At 37.3% G+C, this 12334-nt stretch overlaps 1 protein-coding gene across 2 annotated transcripts in view; it reads left to right on the top strand.

The window, feature by feature from the left end:
• Window positions 1-12334, top strand: part of slc4a11.S (solute carrier family 4 member 11 S homeolog) — a 96652-nt gene that overhangs the window by 42382 nt on the left and 41936 nt on the right. For both annotated transcript variants that reach the window (XM_041579353.1, XM_041579354.1), the window contains exon 4: window positions 4651-4697. In XM_041579353.1, the coding sequence (XP_041435287.1) occupies window positions 4651-4697 (47 nt within the window). The remainder of the gene's footprint in view (window positions 1-4650; window positions 4698-12334) is intronic.

The following is a 12334-nucleotide window of genomic DNA, read 5'->3' as shown; positions in this document are numbered from 1 at the left end:
ATCTTATTCTCAGCATCAGGGCTGTCCAACTGGGTTCCCATGGACCTCTTTCAATGTCATTATAATTTGGCCCCAATTATTATTGGTGAATAAGGGTCCAACCTATAGAAATAGACACCTCTGAGCTAAAGGATGCTTTGTTTTAAGATTGCCATTAGCAGGTCACAGGAAAATGCCCTGATTGCTATGCATGGTGTCCTGTTGCACTCCTACTGTCATTGGTGGTGACTGGTGACCTATTTCCAAAAGCTCTAGGGGTAACATAGTTGCCAGCCTTTTTAACTAATTTGGCTACAGTCAAAAGGATGTTCCTAGAAAAACAAGAAGAACAAGGTGGGAGGAAACATGGAGACTTTAAAGTCATCCCTTATCTTTGCTTTCAGGCAGCAGATGAAAGGCATTTAAATGGCCACTTTGGCTCTGAATTTATTGCGATATAGACTGAATATTCAGGCATTTTTGTGTTTATATACACCGCACAGAATGAAGAAACCAACCTGCTGGTGCAAACGACATTCTCCATCACAGCCGCCTGGCCTGCAGGATTCATTTTTAAAGTTTAAAGGGATACTGTCATGGGAAAACATGTTTTTTTTTTCAAAATGCACAAGTTAATCGTGCTGCTCCAGCAGAATTCTGCACTGAAATCCATTTTTACAAAGCGCAAATGGATTTTAAATTTAATTTTGAAATCTGACATAGGGCTACACATATTGTCAGTTTCCCAGATGACACCAGTCATGTGAATTGTGCTCTGGAAAAACTATAGCAACTTTTTACTGCTGCACAGCAAGTTGGAGTGATATCAAACTCCCTCACCCCCTCCAGCAGCCCATCAATTGAACAATGGGAAGGTAACCAGATTCCTGGTAGATCTAAGAACAACACTCAATAGTAAAATCCAGGTCCCACTGAGACACATTCAGTTACATTGAGTAGGAGAAACAACAACCTGCCAGAAAGCAGTTCCATCCTAAAGTGCTGGCTCTTTCTGAAATCACATGACCAGGCAAAATGACCTGAGATGCACCTACACACCAATATTACAACTAAATACACTTGCTGGTTCAGGAATGACATTTTATGTTGTACAGTGAATTATTTGCAGCGTAAACAGTGTCATTTAGAAATTAAAACTATCATAAAAATCATGACAGAATCCCTTTAAATGGCCGGGAGGTCTCCCATGCACAAGAGAAAGGACATTAACATGGAACATGTGCTTTGTACCTACAGTCTGATCCAACCTCTACAGGAGACAATAACAGGTGTCCGTGTCTCTTTAAAGGTTTGGTTCACCTAAATGAACTTTTAATGTGTTAAAGAATGACCAATTCTAAGTATCTTTTCAATTCGGTCTTCATTATTTTTTTTTTTTTATAGTTTTTTAAATTATTTGCATTTTTCTTCTGACTCTTTTCAGCTTTCAGATGGAGGTCATTGACCCCATCTAAATAACAAATGCTCTGTAAGGCTACAAATGTATTGTTATTGCTAATTTTATCCTTCTCTTTGTATTCAAGTCTCCTCCTATTCATAGTCCAGTCTCTTATTCAAATCTGGGCATGGTTGCTAGGGTAATTTAGATCTTAGCAACCAGATGGCTGAAATTGCAAACAGGAGATCTGCTAAATAACCAAAAAAAACGCAAGTAATAAAAAAATGAAAACCAATTGCAAATTGTCTCAGAATATCACTCTCTACATCATACTAGCAGTTAAAGGGGTGCTTTACCTTTGCTTTACCTTTAAGTTAACTATTAGTATGTTCTAGAATGGCTAGTTCTGAGCAACTTTTCTATTGGCCTTCATTTTTTTACTATTTCTGATTATTTTCAGCTTTCAAATTGGGGGGGGGGGGTGATGTCACTGACCCCATCTAAAAAACACAAATGCTTGGTAAGGCTACACATGTAGTTATTGCTAGTTTATATTACTCATCTTTCTACTCAGGCCTCTTCTATTCATAATCATGTTTCTTGTTCAAATCAATGCATGGTTGTTAGGGCAATTTGGACCCTAGCAACCAGACTGCTAAAGTTGCAAACTGAAGAGCTGCTGAATAAAAAGCTAAATAATTTAAAAAAAAATTGAGAACCAATTGCCAATTATCTCATAATAGCACTCGGCATCATGCTAAACGTTAATTTAAAGGTGAACAGCCCCTTTAAAAAAACTTGACATTCTTTAGATCTTTCAAGTTTGAGCATAAGGAAATGAAAAGGCTTCCTCTATTGCACAACATTTTGCTTTTATACACGTAGCTCCATTAGCTATAAATATATATATATTTATACGTATATACTCGAGTATAAGCCGTCCCGAGTATAAGCCGAGGTGCCTAATTTAACCCAAAAAACTGGCAAAAGCTTATTGACTCGAGTATAAGCCTAGGGTGAGAAATGCAGCAGCTTCTGGTAAGGTTCAATCAAAAAATTGAGGGTTTCTGCTCCCATTGGATGTGTCGGTGTCTCGTTTTTGGATGCCGGCGACCATTCTTGGACGCCGGCGAATATTCTTGGAGACTATTCTTGGACGCCGGCGACTATTCTTAGGTTCCAGCGACTATTCTTAGACGCCGGCGACCGTTTTTGCGCTTGACCCGAGTATAAGACGAGGTAGAGTTTTTCAGCATATTTTGGGGGCTGAAAAACTCGGTTTATACTCGAGTATATACGGTATATATATATACCCCCTTCTGTCCCTTCTCTAACCATCTTGGCTTAATGAAAACAATAAAAGAGAACATTACTAGGGGAGAGCAATATCCATTCCAATTAAGTGTAATTGTTGAACAGCAAGTAAAGCCATAATGGAGAATTTGTAATTGGAGATTTTGAAGGCATTAGAGTTTGGGAAGGGCTTTTTTGGGTAAACCAAGGGTTCACTGATATGTATGGAACCAGTGTACAATTGGGACCGTGCAGCAGATTTATAAATGAGGAATATTGGTCTGAAATGAAAGAAATACTGATGATGGCATTAAAACTTCTACTAGTATTACAAGAAATGAATTTGTTATATTAAAAGGTATTTTTGGACCTATATGATACACAGTGGTCTTAAGTTTGGTTGTTATGGTCTTAACTAGCCGTCAACAGGTAGCATTAACTGGGCTGCTGTTTGAACACATACGTGATTGGTTGCTGTGGGTTACTAGATGCTCCAAGTGCCATCGTACCGGTGATTTACATTATAGCCAACGGGAGGCAGTTTGGGGAGATCAATCGCCCCGAAGAAGAGGAGGTTTGTCGTCGGGCGACTAATCTCCCCGAATCTGCCTGTGTGCTCTGACTCTTAAGTTGACTTTTCAGTATGTTCTAAAATATCCTATTCCTAGCAATTTTACAATTGGTCTTCGTTATTTATTTCTATTATAGTTTTTAAATTATTTACCCTACACTTTCCAGCTCTCAACTAGGTTGTCACTGACCCCAGCAAAAACGATTGCTCTGTGCGGCTACAATTTTATTGTTATTGTTAGTTCATCCCATTACTTCTTCAATTCGTTTCCTCTTCTATTCGTATTTCAGTCTCTTATTGCGAATCTCTGCTTTGTTTCTGGGGTAAATAACCTTAGTACCCAGCGCTGAAATACTAAAGTGCACAGCTGCTGAACGAAAATCTAAACTACAGAACCACTAAAAATAAAAAAAAATGAAGACCAATTGCAAATTGTCTCAGAATATTAATTTCTACATTATACAAAAAGTTTAAACAAAGGTGAGCAACCCCTTTTGTTGAAATGTTTAGTAAGGATATGTGGCCCTTGTCTACATAGTGATTTCCATAACTGGTGGGTCCATAAATGGCTTCATAAAGCAGAACTCTGCATGGCTGAGCTGGCTGCGTGGGACAGATTCACAGTAGCCATAAAGTTGCCAGGCCCCTGTGATGCAAAGGCTGTTACCTGGGGAGTAATGGTCACGTAGCAACAGGGCACCAATGTGGGAACACTTTTATAGAAAATAAAGCTGGGGCCCCATTCTACAGGGCTGTGTGGGAAAGCGCATGTTTTATTATCTGTCCAAGTAGCAGTTCATCATTCCGACATCTCTGGAGCTTAATTCTTACCTCTTAACAGTCATGGGAAGAGAGTAAATGAATTTAATAACAAACCAAACCTAAGAGCTGATTTGATATCTCTGCCGGGATGCGGGTACTTGTAGTTCAGCAGTATCTTAAAGGCCTTGACTTCTCCATAGTTCTGTTAAGATATTTGCTTTAGGCAGGTCTGTAATAATATATGGAAAAAGAATATCGTTGGATTACGTTGACCTGACCTCCAGAGTAGACTAAACCTCTTGTAACCCATAGCAACCATTCAGCAGTCGAACTCAGTCTATGTGAGCTTCTGTTACTGTATAACCCCCCAATGTAGGTTTAAGGGGGAATCCTCAGCATAAATGAACTGTAGCCTCATCACAATCTACATAATGATAGCAGTTAATTCCAAGATGAACTCTCTTTTTGATTCCTTCTTTCAGTTTATTCCAGGTAGGAATGTCTTTATTGCCTTTTTGTGTTAGTGTGACCTTGCTTTGCTGCTCTAGGGACTCGTCCTGCCAGTGGTTACACAATGACAAGTTTTCTCTAGAAACTGATGGATCTTTTGTGTCCTGTATAATAATGCACATTTTTGTCATTGCAGCAGAAAACGAGAGTGCTGGCTGTGTATTACTGCATACGTCAAGAAAAGTGAGTACCATCTTCTTTGTGTGGGTTTGTCGTGTGTCAAGCACTTGGAATAACTGTGTGTGCAGACATTACTTTTTGAGTATATGCTATTAGTAGGAGCTGCCATACTATTGTGACTGGAGGTGTGTGTCTGTGATTGGCTCCAGCTGTCCATAGGACAGGTGTGGGACCTGTTATCCAGAATGCTTGGAACCTGGGGTTTTCTGGATAACAGATCTTTTTGTAATTTCGATCTCCATACCTTAAAGGAACAACGACACCAAAAAATGTGTTTTAAAAGAATGGCAATATAATGTAGTGTTGCCCTGCACTGGTAAAACTGGTGTGTTTGCTTCAGAAACTCTACTATAGTTTATATAAACAAGCTGCTGTGTAGCCATGGGGGCAGCCATTCAAGCACAGGATACACAGTAGATAACAGATAAGTACTACTATAGTTTATATAAACAAACTGCTGTGTAGCCATGGGGACAGCCATTCAAGCACAGGATACACAGTAGATAACACATAAGTACTACTATAGTTTATATAAACAAGCTGCTGTGTAGCCATGGGGGCAGCCATTCAAGCCCAGGATACACAGTAGATAACACATAAGTACTACTATAGTTTATATAAACAAGCTTCTGTGTAGCCATGGGGGCAGCCATTCAAGCACAGGATACACAGTAGATAACACATAAGTACTACTATAGTTTATATAAACAAGCTGCTGTGTAGCCATGGGGGCAGCCATTCAAGCCCAGGATACACAGTAGATAACAGATAAGTACTACTATAGTTTATATAAACAAGCTGCTGTGTAGCCATGGGGACAGCTATTCAAGCACAGGATACACAGTAGATAACAGATAAGTACAACTATAGTTTATATAAACAAGCTGCTGTGTAGCCATGAGGGCAGTTATTCAAGGACAGGATACACAGTAGATAACAGATAAGTACTACTATAGTTTATATAAACAAGCTGCTGTGTAGCCATGAGGGCAGCCATTCAAGGACAGGATACACAGTAGATAACAGATAAGTACTACTATAGTTTATATAAACAAGCTGCTGTGTAGCCATGGGGGCAGACATTCAAGCACAGTATACACAGTAGATAACAGATAAGTACTACTATAGTTTATATAAACAAGCTGCTGTGTAGCCATGGGGGCAGCCATTCAAGCACAGGATACACAGTAGATAACAGGTAAGTACTACTATAGTTTATATAAACAAGCTGCTGTGTAGCCATGGGGGCAGCCATTAAAGCACAGGATACACAGTAGATAACAGATAAGTACTACTATAGTTTATATAAACAAGCTGCTGTGTAGCCATGAGGGCAGTTATTCAAGGACAGGATACACAGTAGATAACAGATAAGTACTACTATAGTTTATATAAACAAGCTGCTGTGTAGCCATGAGGGCAGCCATTCAAGGACAGGATACACAGTAGATAACAGATAAGTACTACTATAGTTTATATAAACAAGCTGCTGTGTAGCCATGGGGGCAGACATTCAAGCACAGTATACACAGTAGATAACAGATAAGTACTACTATAGTTTATATAAACAAGCTGCTGTGTAGCCATGGGGGCAGCCATTCAAGCACAGGATACACAGTAGATAACAGGTAAGTACTACTATAGTTTATATAAACAAGCTGCTGTGTAGCCATGGGGGCAGCCATTAAAGCACAGGATACACAGTAGATAACAGATAAGTACTACTATAGTTTATATAAACAAGCTGCTGTGTAGCCATGGGGGCAGCCATTCAAGTACAGGATACACAATAGATAACAGATAAGTACTACTATAGTTTATATAAACAAGCTGCTGTGTAGCCATGGGGGCAGCCATTCAAGTACAGGATACACAGTAGATAACAGATACGTTCTGAAGAATCCCATTGTATACTACAGAGCCTATCATTTTTTTCCTGTGTATCCTGTGCCTTTTCTCCACTTTCAGCTTTGAATGGCTGCCCCCATGGCTTTAAAGCAGCTTGAGTATATCAACTATACTTGTGCAAACACACCATTTTTTCTAGTGCAGCACAAACGTACATTATATTTACATTACTTTAAAACCATATTTTGTGCGTAACTGTACCTTTAAGTCTACTAGAAAACATTAAATAAACCCAATAGGCTGGTTTTTCATCCAATAACAATTAATTATCTTGTACTTGATGCAAACTGTTTGATTATTACAGAGAAAATAAATAATTGTTTACAGTTTGGATAAAATTGGGTCTGTGGGAGACTGCCTTTCCGTAATTCAGAGCTTTCTGCATAATGGGTTTCCATATAACTGATCCTGTATCTATACTCGCTACTGCAGCCTGTTGCCATCTGAATGGTAGATTGCCCAGTGCCTGTTTACAATTAGGCAACATAAATAGTAAACAGCCGTCCTTTCAGCTGCAGAGACGTATTTTCCAAGCTGCCTGCTAGATATGTGTCTCCTTTAAAGCCAGATTTCCATCAGAAAGTCCCCATACACAGGCCAAACAGTGCCAGATCTGTCCGGTGGAGCCAAGTCAGCAACTTTTATCTGTACCCATAATTAATTCATATACACCTGATGCAAGTAAGACTGAGCAACTGCCAACTTTTTACAATGACCTTCCTATAGGTTCGAGTGCAGGTGAACTCAAATGCAAGAAGTCGCGTTACCTGCTGAAATCATTCAATTGAATACATTATTGGTTAAAAATCCTTTAAACTGGGGCAAAGTGGTGGGTAGTCTTTGTATGATAGCTGGTGGTTTTATTCTGTCACAAGCACAGGTACCCATATCAAATTGTGTAGTTTGCTTGGTTTACAGGCAGGGCATCAGTGGGAATTAAAGGGTAACTAATTGTTTTGGTTTCATGGCAGGGAGCTCAATGGGAGAGGAAGGCTGTAATTAGATTTAGTTCCTTTATAGAACTTGTAAATTGCGATCATATTGTGTGTTACCATTGTCTGCCCTGGAGATGATGGGCAAACGGAGCTGAATAGCAGAATTCAATGCAACACATACCAACCTGGAACAAGAGAAGAAGGCAATTTAGGGTGTTTTATAGAACAGCTGATACTGTAAGTAAACTCACACTAGTTAAGTAGGAGGAATGTCCTGCCCCGGGTTATGTTTGTATGTTGTGGACAGGGCCAGGCAAAGTGAAAAGCTAATAATGACCCAGTAAATCACTTGTATAAGAGTATCATTGTCTCCGACTTCACAGACACCCTTCTGGAATGTTCTGTTGTCAGGTTTAAGGGTTTTTCTTCTTTTCCGCAAAGTGCCTTGTACAAACGAGCAATTTAATCACAAATTCCCTGCTGCTTCCACTTATACTCTTAGTCTCTAGGATTTATCCGTTTTCTCATGTCCCCCCACTGTTGTCTTTGCTCTTGTTCACTTTACTCTCGGAGCTCCCTGTGTATTGATGATGATGATGATGATGATGATGGTTTGTACTGGGCTGACCCTGCTGTTAGACCTCTCCGCACTCTTTCACCTGATTTTTATGTTTTGCACAGGATTTTTCTATAAAGGATTTTTAGTTAAAGGATTTTCGCACAGGATTATGTTTGTTCACCTTCCAACACTTTTTTCAGTTGAGTTGTTTTCAGATTGTTCACCATAAACAAAGACTCTCAATCGATTTCCAATTTTTATCCTTTTCCCCAAATTAACGTTTAATGTTTCTTTTCCTAGCGTTTCAGTCTGGCAGCTCAGTGATCTGGGAGCGTCTGAACTGTTAAAATTTAGTTGCTACATTTATTTGCTACGTTTAAGGTAAGGTCGCAGTGGGCACGAGGGAAGGCGTTCGGGGTGATTGGTCGCCGCAAAGACGAGGCAATTAGTCGCCAGATGACTAAATCTCCCCGAATTGCCCAGTGTGACCTTACCCTAAGTTGCTACATTCAGTTGTTACATTCAGTTGCTACATTTAGTTGCTACATTTAGTTGCTACATTTAGTTGCTACATTCAGTTTCTACATTCAGTTTCTACATTCAGTTTCTACATTCAGTTGCTACATTTAGTTGCTACATTCAGTTGCTTCATTCAGTTGCTACATTCAGTTGTTACATTCAGTTGTTACATTTAGTTGCTACATTCAGTTGCTTCATTCAGTTGTTACATTCAGTTGTTACATTTAGTTGCTACATTCAGTTGCTACATTCAGTTGTTACATTTAGTTGCTACATTCAGTTGCTACATTCAGTTGCTACATTCAGTTGTTACATTTAGTTGTTACATTCAGTTGTTACATTCAGTTGTTACATTTAGTTGCTACATTTAGTTGCTACATTTAGTTGCTACATTTAGTTGTTACATTTAGTTGCTACATTCAGTTGCTACATTCAGTTGCTACATTCAGTTGCTACATTCAGTTGTTACATTTAGTTGTTACATTTAGTTGTTACATTCAGTTGTTACATTTAGTTGCTACATTTAGTTGCTTCGTTCGGTTGCTACGTTCGGTTGCTTCGTTCAGTTGCTACGTTTAGTTGCTACATTCAGTTGCTACATTCAGTTGCTACATTTAGTTGCTACATTTAGTTGCTACATTTAGTTGCTACATTTAGTTGTTACATTCAGTTGCTACATTCAGTTGCTACATTTAGTTGCTACATTTAGTTGCTACATTCAGTTGCTACATTCAGTTGTTACATTCAGTTGTTACATTTAGTTGCTACATTTAGTTGCTACATTTAGTTGCTACATTTAGTTGCTACATTCAGTTGCTACATTTAGTTGCTACATTTAGTTGCTACATTTAGTTGCTACATTTAGTTGCTACATTTAGTTGCTACATTTAGTTGCTACATTTAGTTGCTACATTTAGTTGCTACATTTAGTTGCTACATTTAGTTGCTACATTCAGTTGTTACATTCAGTTGTTACATTCAGTTGTTACATTCAGTTGCTACATTTAGTTGCTACATTTAGTTGCTACATTCAGTTGCTACATTTAGTTGCTACATTCAGTTGTTACATTTAGTTGTTACATTTAGTTGTTACATTTAGTTGCTACATTTAGTTGCTACATTTAGTTGCTACATTCAGTTGCTACATTCAGTTGTTACATTCAGTTGTTACATTCAGTTGTTACATTTAGTTGCTACATTTAGTTGCTACATTTAGTTGCTACATTTAGTTGCTACATTTAGTTGCTACATTTAGTTGCTACATTTAGTTGCTACATTCAGTTGCTACATTCAGTTGTTACATTCAGTTGTTACATTCAGTTGCTACATTTAGTTGCTACATTTAGTTGCTACATTTAGTTGCTACATTCAGTTGCTACATTTAGTTGCTACATTCAGTTGTTACATTCAGTTGTTACATTCAGTTGCTACATTTAGTTGCTACATTCAGTTGCTTCATTCAGTTGTTACATTCAGTTGTTACATTTAGTTGCTTCGTTCAGTTGCTACGTTTAGTTGCTACGTTTAGTTGCTACGTTTAGTTGCTACATTCAGTTGTTACATTTAGTTGTTACATTTAGTTGCTACATTTAGTTGCTACATTCAGTTGTTACATTCAGTTGCTACATTTAGTTGCTACATTTAGTTGCTATGTTTAGTTGCTACATTTAGTTGCTACGTTTAGTTGCTACATTCAGTTGTTACATTCAGTTGCTACATTTAGTTGCTACATTTAGTTGCTACATTCAGTTGTTACATTTAGTTGCTACATTTCAGTTGCTACATTTAGTTGCTACATTCAGTTGCTACATTTAGTTGCTACATTCAGTTGCTACATTCAGTTGCTACATTTAGTTGCTACATTTAGTTGCTACATTCAGTTGCTACATTTAGTTGCTACATTCAGTTGCTACATTCAGTTGCTACATTCAGTTGCTACATTCAGTTGCTACATTCAGTTGTTACATTCAGTTGTTACATTCAGTTGCTACATTTAGTTGCTACATTTAGTTGCTACATTCAGTTGCTACATTCAGTTGCTACATTTAGTTGTTACATTTAGTTGTTACATTTAGTTGCTACATTTAGTTGCTACATTTAGTTGCTACATTCAGTTGTTACATTCAGTTGTTACATTCAGTTGTTACATTTAGTTGCTTCGTTCAGTTGCTACGTTTAGTTGCTACGTTTAGTTGCTACATTCAGTTGTTACATTCAGTTTTTACATTTAGTTGTTACATTTAGTTGCTACATTTAGTTGCTACATTCAGTTGTTACATTCAGTTGCTACATTTAGTTGCTACATTTAGTTGCTACATTTAGTTGCTACATTTAGTTGCTACATTTAGTTGCTACATTCAGTTGCTACATTCAGTTGTTACATTCAGTTGTTACATTCAGTTGCTACATTTAGTTGTTACATTTAGTTGCTACATTTAGTTGCTACACTTAGTTGCTACATTTAGTTGCTACATTCAGTTGCTACATTTAGTTGCTACATTTATTTGCTACATTTAGTTGCTACATTTAGTTGTTACATTTAGTTGCTACATTTAGTTGCTACATTTAGTTGTTACATTTAGTTGCTACATTTAGTTGCTACATTTAGTTGCTACATTCAGTTGTTTCATTCAGTTGCTACATTTAGTTGCTACATTTAGTTGCTACATTCAGTTGTTACATTCAGTTGCTACATTTAGTTGCTACATTTAGTTGTTACATTTAGCTGTTACATTTAGTTGTTACATTTAGTTGTTACATTTAGTTGCTACATTTAGTTGCTACATTTAGTTGCTACATTTAGTTGCTACATTTAGTTGCTACATTCAGTTGTTACATTCAGTTGCTACATTTAGTTGCTACATTCAGTTGCTACATTCAGTTGTTACATTCAGTTGTTACATTTAGTTGCTACATTTAGTTGCTACATTTAGTTGCTACATTTAGTTGTTACATTCAGTTGCTACATTTAGTTGTTACATTCAGTTGCTTCATTCAGTTGTTACATTCAGTTGTTACATTTAGTTGCTACATTTAGTTGCTACATTTAGTTGCTACATTTAGTTGTTACATTTAGCTGTTACATTTAGTTGTTACATTTAGTTGTTACATTTAGTTGCTACATTTAGTTGCTACATTTAGTTGCTACATTTAGTTGCTACATTTAGTTGCTACATTCAGTTGTTACATTCAGTTGCTACATTTAGTTGCTACATTCAGTTGCTACATTCAGTTGTTACATTCAGTTGTTACATTTAGTTGCTACATTTAGTTGCTACATTTAGTTGCTACATTTAGTTGTTACATTCAGTTGCTACATTTAGTTGTTACATTCAGTTGCTTCATTCAGTTGTTACATTCAGTTGTTACATTTAGTTGCTACATTTAGTTGCTACATTTAGTTGCTACATTTAGTTGCTACATTTAGTTGCTACATTCAGTTGTTACATTCAGTTGCTACATTTAGTTGCTACATTTAGTTGCTACATTTAGTTGCTACATTCAGTTGCTACATTCAGTTGTTACATTCAGTTGTTACATTTAGTTGCTACATTTAGTTGCTACATTTAGTTGCTACATTTAGTTGTTACATTCAGTTGCTACATTTAGTTGCTACATTCAGTTGCTACATTCAGTTGTTACATTTAGTTGCTACATTTAGTTGCTACATTTAGTTGCTACATTTAGTTGTTACATTCAGTTGCTACATTTAGTTGTTA

This window comes from Xenopus laevis, chromosome 1S, assembly GCF_017654675.1.
Source record: "Xenopus laevis strain J_2021 chromosome 1S, Xenopus_laevis_v10.1, whole genome shotgun sequence".
NCBI classification, from domain to species: Eukaryota; Metazoa; Chordata; class Amphibia; order Anura; family Pipidae; genus Xenopus; species Xenopus laevis.
Note: the sequence above shows the minus strand (reverse complement) of the source record. Positions and strands in the feature narration are given on the sequence as shown.